This window comes from Bos grunniens, chromosome 3 (assembly GCF_055505025.1).
Source record: "Bos grunniens cultivar Pamir isolate PY7600 chromosome 3, Bosgru_T2T1.0, whole genome shotgun sequence".
In the NCBI taxonomy this organism is placed as follows: Eukaryota; Metazoa; Chordata; class Mammalia; order Artiodactyla; family Bovidae; genus Bos; species Bos grunniens.
The window spans coordinates 23,417,930-23,432,600 of NC_141167.1; the positions used below are offsets into that span (position 1 = coordinate 23,417,930).

The window sequence follows — 14,671 nt, forward strand, 5'->3', positions numbered from 1 at the left end:
CCATGGGGTCACAGAGAATCGGACACGACTAAGTGACTAACACACACATATGTATGATCAGATGTGTGCTTTAGAAGGATCACTCTACATGGAGGGTTCAGCTTAGGGGGAGGCAGGGAGATGATTACTAAGGGATTTCCAGTGGTCCAGGTTGTCATGGGGGCTTGGCTAGGGTCAGTGGCTTTAGGGATAGACAGAAAGGGTTTAGTTTACATTTGTGAGAAAGAATTGGCAAGACTCGATGACTGGTCGCATTTCAGAGACAAGAAAGACAGAGAGATCCAAAGAGGGCTCGCAGGTCTTGAGTTTATAGTAATATTGAGACTGGGGACACAGAAAAAAAGGCAGGTTTATGGAGGAAAGTCAAGTTATTCCCTCCCTCCAGTAGAAACAGTGGAGGTGAAATGAATGTAACAAATAGTGGAGGTGGGTGGAGGCCCAGCTATGATGGGGCAGACGCAGAGGGACCCGATGCGAGAGGTGGGAAGGAGGTAGAGGAAGAGGTCCGGGATAACTTGGAGGTGTCCGCTTAGAGACCAGAATTTATCATTAACCAACAGAAGAAGCAGGGGCCCCAGAGGAGATGCTGTCCTAGATCCGGGACACCTTGAGCCTTCTAGGGAGGCATGCGGGGGGTGGTTAAATATTCAGACTGAGGGGAAGGAGGACTAAGGTGGATTTGGCCAGAGAGTCATGTTTCTAGATGCTTCCTCATCAGAATCATACAGATCAGATATCAGCAGGCCCCACCCTCCCTTGTTACAGGTGTAAAACAGGCCCAGAAAGGATCAGGACTGGTCCAAAGATCACACAGCTAGGTACTTGCAGAATCAGGAAACAAACCCATGGCTTCTGACCGTGGGAAACAGTAAGGAGTTTTCTCAAAAAACTAAAAGTAGAACGACCGTCAGACCCCACAGTTCCACTCCTGGGCGTATATGCCAAAACCCCAAATACTAATTCTAAAAGATACATGCACTCCATTGTTCATAGTAGCACGAGTTATAATTGCCAGGATAAGGAAGTAAACTAAATGTCCATCAACAAATGAATGGATAAGATGGTATGCACACACACACAGACAAACAAATGGAATACTACTCAGCCGTAAGAAAGAACAAAGTTTTGCTATTTATAGCACCATGGATGACCTCGGAGGGCATTATACTAAGCGAAATAAGTCAGAGAGAGAAAGACAGATGTGGTATATTATCACTTGTATGTGGAATCTAAAAAAACAAACTAGTGAATATAACAAAAAAGAAGCAGATTCATAGATACAGATAAGGAACTAGTGGTTCCTGAGAATGGGGGACCCTGGGGTGGGGAACTGAAAGATGCAAATTACTGGGTATAAGATAGGCTCAAAGATGCAGTGTACAACACAGGGAATATGACCAATATTTTTTAGTAACTGTAAATGGGAACTAACCTTTAAAGTTTGCATTACAAATTAAAATAAATAAAATAAAAATTTTAAAAAGCTCAGAGCTTTCTGCTGCCCAGGCTGGGGCTTTAGCCTGGCACCATAGTGTCCATGATAAAGGTACAAAACACTGAAAAAAACTCAATAATTAATCATCACCCTTCTCCCAACCAGGGTCCACTAACCGTGTCTACAGGTTTAAAACCCAGATTGAGATGGCCAAGCTGAAGAGAACCTTAAAGGTCACCTGGTCCCACATCCTTTAATGTTCAGATGAGGAAACTGAGGCTCAGGGAGGAGAGATGACTTGGCCACGGCCGCAGAGGAAGGCAGAGGCACAGGGTGGCTGGGACCAGCCTCTAGTTCTATGAGTTTCCTGGGTTCCTGGAAGGGCACCTCATTCAATACCTCTGCCATCCCTTCTCCTCTGAGCTCCTGACTCTGCTGGACGCTGGTAGCCTCTATAGCTCCTGGCAGATCGGCTTTCACCGGCCAGCAGTCCACAGACACCTCGTCTCTCCCCAGGTCTGCGGGGCCTGATGATCGCGGTGATCATGGCCGCCCTCATGAGCTCACTCACCTCCATCTTCAACAGCAGCAGCACCCTGTTCGCCATTGACGTGTGGCAGCGCTTCCGCAAGAACGCAACAGAACAGGAGCTGATGGTGGTGGGCAGGTGCGCAGGCCCATCCTTCCTGGGTCCTCTCCCTGTAGGCAGAGGTCTTTCCCCCTGCCCCCTGCCCCGGGTTACCCCAAGGAGATGTGGCTGGGTCTAGACCCTGCCCCGGCAGCCAGAGCACCTGGGACCTAGGGCCACCTTTCTCTCTGACATGGGTAAGTTCTTCCCCAACTCTGGACCATTTACCTCCCTCCAGATAAGGAGAAAAAAAGTCTCTTCCCTGCCTGCCTGTTCAACTTTATCTTGGAACTGATCAAAAGGGTAAATGAGAGCAGCTGACAAAGCATTTAATCAGTCAAAGATGCACTGTATTGATGGGAAGGAGTTAGCAAGCAGCTCACCCCCAGTGTCTCCCAGACCAGCTCTGGCTGTCACCCCAGGATACCAGAAAGACTCAGTCTCAGCAGGCATCCTGCATCATACTTTTGTGCTGGGGATGCAGGGATGATTTATATGGTCCTGCCCCGAGGATGCACACAGTTTAAGAGAAAGGCAGAAACACAGGTAATGCAGTGAGGGGCATGGGTGGATGGAGATGTTCATAGAAAGTTTGTCTCCAAAGGATGCAGAGCTCAGCTGAAAATTTTGAACCTTATCTCATCGGTATTCATTTTATGGTTTTCAAGACATAACTTGGTGGCTATTTTTACTTTTTCTCCCTAGGTTGGGGATTTATAGTTTACATAAAGTTAAGAGGACCTTTCCGAAATCTTTGCTTCAAAATTTAAGGTTCTACAACTCAAGTTTCTGAATGTTCCTTCTCCCTTCTGGTAGATGGTACTTGAGTTTAGATAACTTACTCTTGTCCCTCTCCTTACCTTTGCCCTCACTGTTTCTTCCATCACGATGCCTCCTGCCCACGGCTGCCTAAGGGACCCCCTAATGCCCACTCATCTGTGCACCCCCAGCTCTACGCTCAGGGGCTGACCATTGAAGGACCTGAGTGCAGGACAGATTTTTACAAATGGGTGGAGCATGAGAGGGGAGTGAATGGCAGGAAGGCCATTAGGTAACTGCTGCTCTACTGGGGCCAGAAAGAGAGAATGGGAGGGAAAGGTGAGGAGAGGACAGAATCCTTTTCTCTCTGCCCACCTGCCAAGTTTTACAGCAATCAGTGGGGATTGGGCGCCATCTCCTGGCAATATTCACTATTGCACCCAACACACCCAAGAACAGTTTTTCAACAGAGGCCCTTTACTGAGGTGTATAAAGGAGAAAGGTATGGATTTCTTTCTGAAAGCAGGTGGTCCATATACCCCCTTCAAGGGATCTAATTTTTAAATTCTTGAGTTTTATTTGGGTTCTATAATTCTAATGTTCTGGGATTTTACGAAAATAAATTTCTGTAATCTTTGCATCTGTGATCCTGGCCTTCTATCCGTCTCTGATTCAGCGGCCACGCGTCCCTCTCTCCCTTCCTGATTCCCACTCACCCCCTGCTGTGCTGCCCTGAGCACTCCTCACAGCGCCCTGTGCTCTCCTGCAGAGTGTTTGTGGTGTTCCTGGTCGTCATCAGTATCCTCTGGATCCCCATCATCCAAAGCTCCAACAGCGGGCAGCTCTTCGACTACATCCAGTCTGTCACCAGCTACCTGGCCCCGCCCATCACTGCCCTCTTCCTGCTGGCCATCTTCTGCAAGAGGGTCACAGAGCCTGTGAGTACAGAGCACACCTGTCTCCCAGAACGTCAGAGGGTCAGGAGAGCCACTCGGTCCATAACCTGACTGCCCTCTCCAGGCTTCCAACTCCCCGTCCACGTCGACAGGTCGAGATTTATTCATTCCTTCAACAAATATCACTCCCATTTTGGAGGCTCTGGGGATGCAATGGTGTACAAAGTTCACGTCTGCCACCACTGAGCCAGAGGGAGGAGAGATAATTCAACATGTGATAACAGCAAAGTCGGATGGCTTCCCAGGTGGTGGGAGCAGTAAGGAATCCGCCTGCCGGTGCAGGAGATGAAAGAGATGCAGATTCAGTCCCTGGGTCAGGAAGATTCTGTGAAGTAGGAAATGGCAACCTGCTCCAGTATTCTTGCCTGGACAATTCCATAAACAACAGAGCCTGGTGGGCTACAGTCCATGGGGCCACAAGGAGTCGGACATAACCGAGCAATAAAAAAAAATACACAAGTAGGATGGCTGCTAGGGGAGCAAAAAGCAGGAGCACCTAACCTATGGGACACCTGGGAGGGGGGTCACAAAGTGACATCTGAGCTGAGATCTGAAGGATTAATGGGAGAGGAAAGTGTTCCAGACAGAAGGGTCAGTGTGTGTAAAAGCCCATGGGGACAGGAAGATCTCTAATACTGCTGCTGCTGCTGCTAAGTCGCTTCAGTCGTGTCCGACTCTGTGCGACCCCATAGACAGCAGCCCACCAGGCTCCTCTGTCCATGGGATTCTCCAGGCAAGAATACTGGAGTGGGTTGCCATTTCCTCCTCCAATACATGAAAGTGAAAAGTCAAAGTGAACTCGCTCAGTTGTGTCCGACTCCTAGCGACCCCATGGACTGCAGCCCACCAGGCTCCTCTGTCCATGGGATTCTCCAGGCAAGAACATGAGTGAGTTGCCATTTCCTCCTCCAATGCATTAAAGTGAAAAGTCAAAAGTGAACTCGCTCAGTTGTGTCCGACTCCTAGCGACCCCATGGACTGCAGCCTACCAGGCTCCTCCGTCCATGGGATTTGCCAGGCAAGAGTACTGGAGTGGGGTGCCATTGCCTTCTCTAACACTGTAAGGTTCTAAATGTCAGCAAATTTATAGCAAAGAGGATGATGAAACAAAGTGTGAGCTTACAGGGGTGCATGTGTGCCATTCATGGAGCTGCACTGAAATCTAACAGGTCCTGGGAGGTACCGGGAGGGTGACCTTGGTCACTCCCTGGGATAGCCTGGAAAAGAGAGCCCCAAATCCATTGGCTGTACCTTGGGGGAGGTAAGAAACGTTGCAGACATGACTGCCCAGGACCATGTGAGAGCCCAGGGTCATCAGGAAGGAGACCACAGAGCCCCCCGCCCTCAGTGGGGTAGCTAAGCCAGGCCTCTGCTGGGTCTGCTGTTTGCAGAGCTCAAGGCCCCCTGCTGATAACCAGCATGCACACTGGGACTCTGTTGAGTTCTGGAGGTTTCTATTCATTCCAGAATTTTTGAAACTGGGCCAGCATCTCATATTGTGCAAATAAAAGCCTTCTAACCCTTATACCTGGGAAACAGGTGTAGGTTAGGGCCCAACAGTGCTACAGAGAAGATATGAAATTGAGCTTTTCTTTAAAGAAGGAAGTGCTCTGATTCTGATTTATTATGACAGGAATTTGGGGAGGAAGATCCTGGTTTTCCCCACTGATTACAAAGATTCCATTCTAGTTGAACATTAAACATCTATCCTTAGTACTTAGTAATTTGCTTATTGCTGCTCGTGAGTGAGGTCGAGTCACTGCTTTGGTCATTGTTCCACCGTGGAGCCTGGCCTGTCTGGTTCTGGAGCCCATGTCCTTTCCAGTGTATCACTCTGCCCGCTTTAGGATAAGACAGCACCTCAGCATTCATGGGAGAAGGCAATGGCACGCCACTCCAGTACTCTTGCCTGGCAAATCTCATGGACCGAGGAGCCTGGTAGGCTGCAGTCCATGGGGTCGCTAGGAGTCGGACACTACTGAGCGACTTTACTTTCACTTTTCACTTTCATGCATTGGAGAAGGAAATGGCAACCCATGCCAGTGTTCTTGCCTGGAGAATCCCAGGGATGGGGGAGCCTGGTGGGCTGCCGTCTGTGGCGTCGCACAGAGTCAGACATGACTGAAATGACTTAGCAGCAATAGCAGCATTCATGGGGAACTCACTCAGGCAGGCTTGCACACACTGTGACAACCTGTGGCTTTTAGCTTCTGAGGCTCTCCCACCTGGATCCCACCCCTGGTGTGCCCTCTCTCTGCAGGGAGCCTTCTGGGGCCTCCTGTTTGGCCTGGTGGTGGGGCTTCTTCGCATGATCCTGGAGTTCTGCTACCCAGCCCCAGCCTGCGGGGAGGAGGACCGCAGGCCGGCCGTGCTCAAGGACTTCCACTACCTCTATTTCGCACTCCTCCTCTGTGGGCTCACCGCCATTGTCATCGTCGCTGTCAGCCTCTGCACAGCTCCCATCCCTGAGGAAAAGGCAAGTGGAGTGCTTGGAGTGAGGCCCCCATGCTCCCCTTCCCCAGTGCCTAGAATTCCACCATTGACTTTCACTCTACTGGGTTGCGGTCACAGATGTCTTAGGGATGGTGAGCTCCTTGTGCTGTTAATTCCCAAGTGAAAAGTAATTCATTCAATTGGAAAATTATTCAGTGGGCACCTACTCTGGGCCAGGCCCTGTCCTGGGCTTACAAAGATGAACGGTCCCTGCCAGCCACTGTCCATGGGAAGTGGGGGACGGGGGGAGGAGGAAAGGAAGACCTCAACACCGCCAACAGTTACTCTACCAGGAGAAAGCACAGAGGACCAAGCTCAGAGGGAGCAGTCGAGAGTAGGAGAGGCAGGCGCCCCTGGGGGAGGGGAAGGGTGGTCTGACAAGGCCACTTTGAGTTGGACCTTGAAGAAACCAGTCTATGAAAAAATAAACAATCTAGCAAAGTAAGAGCTCAGCGTGAAACCCTCACAGCTCCCATGCTGATGGATTTACCAGTCCCCAGACATGGACAGGGAGGCCTGGCGTGCTGTGATTCATGGGGTCGCAAAGAGTTGGACACGACTGAGCGACTGGACTGAACTGAGACAGGGATGCTCTGTCTTTTGAAACTTTGTTTTCTTTAGAGCAAAAGGGCATTAGTTCGCTCAGGCTGCCATAACAAAGTACAACATACTGAGTGGCTTCAACGATAGAAATTATTTTCCTGCAGGTCTGCAGGCCAGAAGTCAAGGTGTCAGCAGGGTTATTTCCTCCAGGGCCTCTCTCCTTGGCTCATAGATGGCCATCTTCCCTCTGTCTTCATGTGGGCTTTTACCTATGTCTGCCTGCGTCCTAATCTCCTTTCTAAGGACACCAGTCACGTTGGATTGGAGTTCACTCATCAGACTTCATTTAACCTTAATCACTTCTTTAAAGAGGAGCTTCCCAGGTGGTGTTAGTGGTAAACAATCCACCTGCCAGTGCAAGAGACCTGAGAGATGTGGGTTCAACCCCTGGGTCGGAAAACTCCCCCGAAGGAGGGCATGGCAACCCACTCTAGTAATCTTGCCTGGAGAATCCCATGGACAGAGGAGCCTGGTGGGCTACCATCCATGGGGTCACAAAGAGTCAGACACAATTGAAAGGACTTAGCACACACCGCTTTAAAGAACCTCTCTCCAAATACAGTTACACTGTGAAGTAGGGGGTGATTAAGACTTCAGCATGTGAATTTGGCGGGAACAGTATTCTGCCTGTAACAGAGCCCATGCCAAAAGTTGGTCCCTGACACACTGGGTGGAAATAATAACACTCCTTACCTTTAGAGTTGGCAAAACAATCTAGACCTTTGGTGTAATGAAATCCTACAAACAAGCAGCATCTTCACAGATGAGCCGAGAGGTTGACTTCCCCAGGGGACTCACTCCAGAAATGATCTCCGCCCACTCCTTGATCCTGCAGCTTCCCCACTGTCTGCTGTCTCATTCCGCACCAAAATCCTTCCCAATGAAAAATCTCCTCCCTGGCTCCTGGTCTCCTCCAGATACAGTTGTCTCCCTCTCTGAGCCTCAGCAGAAAACTGTGAAGAATGGTCTCCATCCCCAGCCTCCGCTTCCCTCTCATCTACTTCCCATCCCACTGCCGTCTGGCTGGCGTCCCACTGCCCTCTGGCATCGCTCATGCCAAGATGCCCAACAACCTTGTAACTAAAAATCAATGGCCACTTCCCCATCCTCACCTTAAGTGGATTCTGAGAAGAACCAGATATCACTGCCAACATGCTGCATCCTGGAGACCTCTTTTCTGCTCATTGTATTTTTTTCCAGCCAGCTGACTGCCCCTCTGCCATCGTCATGGGGTTTTCTTCCTGCTCCTTAAATATTGTTGTTCCTTGTGTGAGCTGTCATTTCCTCTCTCCCCCGCCTGCTTACTCAGTTGTCATAGCCTGCAGAGCTCACTCCTTAACCTTGACACTGCCCCCTCCTGTGACGTCTGGCTGCTCCTTTTTTCTTGTTTCACTTGCACAGCCGGCTCTAGGCTGAATCCCATCAGTTCACTCCAGGAGATCTTTCTAAAGCTAGAACTCAACCTCTTTGCTCTGCCTCTGTCTTCCGTGACTCTCCACTGCCGGCCAGTTTCATTTACCGTCAGCTCCTCCACCTGACCACAGAAGTTGCTACGTGGGGCATGAAGAAAAGTTACATGGATCAAAATAGCCTGGAGTTAAAACTTCCCTTAGGGTCCTCCCCACCATTCTATGCAAAACAAAGAACTCTCTCACTTGAAGGAAAAAAAAAAAAAGGACATTAAGGTTGATTACGCCCAGCTCCCAGCTGATTCAGCCTCTGGCCGATCTCCAGAATTTCTTGCCCCAGCCGTTTAAGAGATAACTACTCCGAACAACCTTGGAAAAGAACAGGCCCCCTTAAGACAGTAGATTTCCACATATATGCCTATATATACTTACTCTTTTCTTGGGTTAGCGCAGCAGCTCACTAATCTGACTACTGCCCCTTCTCACCTCATTAAGGTGATCTGTTCCTGTAAAGTGCCGGTCTATTTCCGAACCTCGCCTTCTCTAACTCCCTTACCCTACAGGGCACCTGTCTGCCTGTCCCCAGTCTTGCCTCTTCCTGTCTGTGAGCTCTGGGAGGTCAGGGGCCCAGCCTGATCTGCTGAGATTTTGGCCCCCCGAAGGAGGCCTGCGTGGAGCAGGTGCAAGGAGTTCAGGTTTTCAAAGGGCGGGTGAGTCAGGTCTCAGAGCCCGACCTCCTCCAGCCGCGAGCTCTGTCTTGTTCTCCACGAGGCTCTGCCGGCCTCCCAGGAACAGGGTCCTCTCTTCTTACAGTCCGACTGCCCTCCAAAGGCACCTGAGCTGAGACTGTTTGCTTTCCCTCCAGCTGGCTCGTCTGACTTGGTGGACGCGGCATCACCCCCTCTCTGAGCTGGAGAAGGAGCCCCCTGAGAGTACAGCGGGGACAGCGGAGGTGGCCTCTGGGGAGGGCCCCACAGGGGCCAGAGGAGCAGAAGACCCCGGCCAGGGCCAGGAGCAGCCTGGAGGTAGGCTGAGGGCATATGGGGTGGAGGGGAGCGATGGAGACAGACACCAAGTCATGGGTCCTCAAAGACCCCATTTGGGAGTTCACTGGGATGGGGTCTCTAAGGGAATCCTCAAAATATCACCCTTCCTCTTCCCAGATGACTACTGATATTAAACGAGTAAGGCAGATGGGAGCCAAAATATTGCCCTCATTACTGCGAAAGTGCAGGTGTAGGATCTGGTTTATACCACAGGGCAGTGTGCTTCCTAATGCTGAGCCACTGGGTCCTCGGTCGCTCTGAACTGGGAGGAGCTCCATTACCCTCACCCCCAACACCCCCGCCCCTGGAGATGAATCCGCTATACAACAGTTTGGGGTTTCAGCATGAGGCCCTAGCTCAGCACTCCGCCTGCGGCTTGCACCAGGGCTAAGCTGACCTGCCTCTGCCCCTTCTGTGCGCCTCGCTCCTTTCCTGGGTTTCTCACCATCTCTCCCCCGGCCCTGCTCTCTCATCATCTCCTTTCTCCCACCTGTGCTCTGCTGCTCCCCTGCCTCCCTCCCCTCTGATTCCTGTCCCTCAGCCCCACGCAGGTACTGGGGACAGTGGCTCTGGCGGTGGCTCTGCGGACTCTCGGGAGCCCCGGAGCAAGCGCTGAGCCCTGTCGAGAAGGCTGCCCTGGAACAGAAACTGACCAGCATCGCGGAGGAGCCACTCTGGAGGAGCGTCTGCAACATTAACGCTGTGCTGCTGCTGGCCGTCAATGTCTTCCTTTGGGGCTATTTTGCATGACTCCGCAGGCCTGGCTTCGGCCCAGGCAGGTTCAGCACTTCCATTTGGCCCAGGCAGGTTCAGCACTGCCAGGCTTGGCCGGCTGCAGACAGGCTTTCCTCCAGCCTCGCTGTCCACACGGAACCCTCAGATTGAGACTGCAGGGGGCCCTGACAAGTACCCCGGCCAGGCTGCACACTGAGGAGAGGAGCCAGGAGGCCCAGAGAGGGCGCTTGGTCTGCTCAGGACACACAGCAGGCCTTGCACTGGGTCTCGGGCTCCAGCTCTCTCCACCTCAGAACCTTTCACTCCTACCTCAGAAACAGTTTTCCCTCCTCTGGTGAGTCTGTTCAGGAGCTTTTACTCTACATGTGTCATGAGTGGCAAGAAAGTTGCAAAAATCCTCCCCTGTCTTTGCTCGCCCTTATTCTTTCCTTGTCCACCATCTCCCCCCTTTACCCTCTGTCTCCCAATCCCCGCTCATCCATTTCCAGCCGGAACCTCCCCAGGGCTTTATACTCTCATTGGCAGCTCTGCAGTGGTGGCTGTCAGACTGGAAGGAGGGACAGACCAGGTGGAGGGTAAGCAAGGTGGCAGCTGGCATTGGGGCAGGGAGCTCTTCTTGGTACACTCAGATCTCCCAGCTTCCTACTCTCACATCCAAACATGCACCAAGTCTCCAGCCCTTGAGGGACTTGGAGGCCAGCTGGAGAGAAAGGGCTTGTTGGAGACAAGAGAGATGAAGACCGGCTGCTTGGTGCTATGAGTAAGCCTGGCAGAGGGGCAGCGAAGACTACCTAGGAGCCCCTGCAGCTGTGCCTCTGCCCTCTCCCTCTGCCTGCCAGGCATCCAGCTACCCTGGAAAAAACCACGACCTTGCCGGGATGTCCCTCCTCCAGGAAGCTGCCTGATGCCCACAAGTGGATCAAAGTCCCATTCCTGCTCCCACACCCGCTGGACCTGCTTCTGTGACAGTGCTGATCACAGGACTGTGAGATTTGGCTCCCAGACCAGACAGCACTCCAAGGGGCAGGGTCCAAGTGACTTTGTACCCAGAAAGTAACAGGCGTTGCATTAGTAACAGTAAACGTTGGATGGTAATTCTACAAAGTCCTGCCTGGGTGGGGAGCTGGGGGTGGCGAAGAATCTATTTCAGTTGGAGTTTACACTGAGTCTCAGATGTCTAGAATGAAACCACGGCCCTGTCCCATTGCCAGAGACACCCATGAGAATGTCCCTTCCTTCTTTTGTCTTTGTCCAGGCTGTCCCTACTCTCATGGGATACATTTTAATGCTGACTTTGATCATCACTTTATGTTAATCACTCATCATAATTGAATACAAATAAAATTATTGTTTTGAGGGCTTCAATACATCTGTGTGTATGAATACCTCTTGTAGCTGCTGCCTCTACATTTCTGTGCCCCTCAACCTTTTCCCATTCTGTGTCACCTCCCATGTCTATGCTATCCTTACTGATCATCAGGACCCTTTCTGGGCACTCAGCTGTTTCTCCCAATTTCCCTCAAACCGTCTACATAAGGCATTTATGTGCAACTGATTATACTGAAGATTTGGGGAGGGGAAGAGCTGTAAGCTACAGAAGCACAATTTAAAATTAAATATTGAACATCTCCATTTCTCAGAGCTCTTCAGCCTGCTCTGAGGACTTCCCATGGGTCTCGCCAAGTCCAGCCTCCTGCTACTCGCTGTGGCCCCCAGCTCCCTCTCCCAGCAGCTTCTCTCACGTATCCCTCTCCTCTTTTCTCTTTCGAGGACCTCTTCCTCAGTTCCCCCTGCCTTTGTTATACTGAGTCTCATCTGAACTCCAGATCTATAGAGAAATAGATTCATGAGCACACTGTTAACCATGGTCAGACAGCAGGAAGGGTGGTTCATTCTACTTCTCTACCCTCTGTGCCTGGTTAATTCCTACTCATTGCTCACATCTCAACATGAAAGTCATGTCCTTCCAAAGGGAAGTTATGTCATCCCAGGCACCATCTCAACTTGGCCACCTGCATCCCAGAGCAGGTGAGTCCCCAGTATCCAGCATGTAGTCTCATGGTTCCAACTTTACCTTTAAAGAAAGTGTCAGAGTAACATATTTGCATAATTACTACATTTACACTTATCTCATCCCCTAGATTGTAAAGTCCCCATCACCTAGGAAGTTCCCTGGTCCATGTTAGGTGTTAAAAAAAATGTAAGTAAAACAATGAATGGATGAGTGAAAGAGCATCCTTCCCAGAGGAAATCAAATATTCAAAATAGAGGTGGGGAAACTCATGACATAATTAGGAAAGGGAAAGTAGTTTAAAATGTCTGGACTGGAGGGAAAACTGGGCAGGACCACCGCTACTCCACATGGCTTCTCTGTGCTGCAAGCAAGCCAAAGGCCCCCTTCCTTCTTGTATCTGAGACTCTTCACCAGGGCTCACAGGTGTGGCCAGAGCCAAGCTGCATCATCTCTGCCCCCACATGGCCCTTGGCCTGGTGCATTTGTGCAGGATGCCCACACATCTAGGAGTAGCAGCCCCACAATGTTGGGGAATGGCTGGGGAGGTAAGGGGGGTTAGTCCCGGGAGGAGGAGTCCTGCTGAACTTGGGACTTCATCATACCTGGATTATTGCACCAGTCAGAATGCTGTTATCTCGTCTCAGTCTCTCCTTCTCTGATTCACCCTGTGCATGATGGTGAGAGTGACCTTTGTAAAATGCAAATCTTGAGTCATTTACCTGCTTAAGATTCTTTGCAGACAGTGTTTCCTAGCCTGGCATGAGGCCTTACCAAAACTGCCAGAAATAGTCCCAGAGTTCAGTGCTTGGGCCCCTTTCTCTACCCCAGCCAAAGAGAGTAGGGACTTGGAAGCCTGACCTTCTGAACCAAATCCCAGCTATGCCACTTGCCAACTGTAAGATACTGGGATAGCCGCTAATCTCTGTCTTCATTTCCAGTCTACAAAATGCAGATAGTAATTGCAGATACTTCATTGAGTTTTTCGGAGAAGGCAATGGCACCCCACTCCAGTACTCTTGCCTGGAAAATCCCATAGGCGGAGGAGCTTGGTAGGCTGCAGTCCATGGGGTCGCGAAGAGTTGGACACGACTGAGTGACTTCACTTTCACTTTTCATTTTCATGCATTGGAGAAGGAAATGGCAACCCACTCCAGTGTTCTTGCCTGGAGGATCCCAGGGACGGGGGAGCCTGGTGAGCTGCCGTCTATGGGGTTGCACAGAATTGGACACGACTGAAGCGACTTAGCAGCAGCTTTGAGTTTTTGAAAGTTTTAAATGAGTTAATTCACATAAATTACTTAAAACAGGGCCTGGAGCAAAAATTCGGAGAAGGCAATGGCAACCCACTCCAGTGCTCTTGCCTGGAAACTCCCATGGATGGAGGAGCCTGGTAGACTGCAGTCCATGGGGTTGTGAAGAGTCAGACACGACTGAGCAACTTCACTTTCACTTTTCACTGTCATGCACTGGAGAAGGAAATGGCAACCCACTCCAGAGTTCTTGCCTGGAGAATCCCAGGGACGGAGGAGCCTGGTGGGCAGCCGTCTGTGGGGTCACGCAGAGTCGGACACGACTGAAGTGACTTAGCAGCAGTAGGAGCAAAATTAGTCAATAAACAGTAGCTATTATTACTACCATTAGTAGCAAGTGCGACAAAGGCAGGACATGCTGTTAGAGCAAAGCAAGAGAGCAATTAATTCTGCCTGAGGAATCAGCAAAGGACATAATAGACAGTTCTTATTGGAACTGGACTTTGTAGGATGAATAGGAGTTTTCTAGCAGTTCATACAAGATAGAGGGATAGTATGTGCAAAGTTGGTAACATGCAAAAGTGCATGGTGGGTTCTGTAAAATAAGGATAATGCTTATTCATTTGCAAATACCAACTCTGTACATTTAATTTCCCCTTATAAGTCATGTTTTGTTTCAGCTTCTTACCTCTAAGGCAGTTAAAGTTTATTGGCCAGGGCAGGGAGGAATGAGCATTTGGCCGCTGCAGCAGGGGATGTCACTGCCCCACCCATATCTCCTACGCATGATTGCTGGGTGACTCCCACTGAAAGACTAAAACTCTGCTGAGGACTTCCTCCAGCTGCAGAAAAATACTTGGCCCCCTCCATAGAACAGGCTGGAAGTGCTGGGGAATTAATCACCCTTCAGCCAATGAGAAACAAGAGCTGGTGGGTCACTGTGGAACCATGGGTTCCTTGACCCCCCTCCAGTGGGACAGCTCGGAGGCGTGCTCTAAACCATCTCCTGAGGCTCTCAGGGGGGTTGTGCCCCAGTTGCCCACAGAGTTAAGGTGCTCATTACATCCTGAAGAGCTGCCTTCCCTTCCCTGTCTTATTTCACCACGCCCTGCTCTGTTTCCCGAATCACCTCCTAAATAAACTGCTTGCACTTGGTTTCCCGTTCCATTTCTGAGGAGGTCAAACTAAGAGAGTCTTAGGGACTTAAAGGTCCTCACATCCTGGCTTAATTTTATACACAGTGGAGTATTACTCAGCCATTAAAAAGAATACATTTGAATCAGTTCTAATGAGGTGGATGAAACTGGAGCCTATTATACAGAGTGAAGTAAGCCAGAAAGAAA

General features: G+C 50.5%; 1 protein-coding gene and 1 long non-coding RNA gene across 11 annotated transcripts in view; one reads left to right on the forward strand and one right to left on the reverse strand.

The window, feature by feature from the left end:
- Positions 1-11,429, forward strand: part of SLC5A9 (solute carrier family 5 member 9) — a 30,110-nt gene extending 18,681 nt beyond the window's left edge. For 3 of the 10 annotated variants that reach the window (XM_086387234.1, XM_086387227.1, XM_086387271.1), the window contains 5 exons: positions 1,952-2,102; positions 3,592-3,760; positions 6,039-6,254; positions 9,149-9,308; positions 9,871-11,429. In XM_086387234.1, coding sequence (XP_086243360.1) covers positions 1,952-2,102; positions 3,592-3,760; positions 6,039-6,254; positions 9,149-9,308; positions 9,871-10,079 — 905 coding nt within the window. In that variant the 3' untranslated portion in view covers positions 10,080-11,429. Of the gene's footprint in view, positions 1-1,951; positions 2,103-3,591; positions 3,761-6,038; positions 6,255-9,148; positions 9,309-9,446; positions 9,590-9,870 lie in introns of those variants that run through there. The other 7 variants (XM_086387220.1, XM_086387219.1, XR_015158786.1 and 4 more) reach the window with 6 other exon arrangements.
- On the reverse strand, positions 5,366-8,408 carry LOC147375308 (uncharacterized). Its single transcript, XR_015158798.1, has 2 exons — positions 7,987-8,408; positions 5,366-6,243 (listed from the first exon to the last, which is right to left on the reverse strand). It is a non-coding gene; the product is annotated as an uncharacterized LOC147375308 (long non-coding RNA).
- Positions 11,430-14,671: the final 3,242 nt, after the last annotated feature.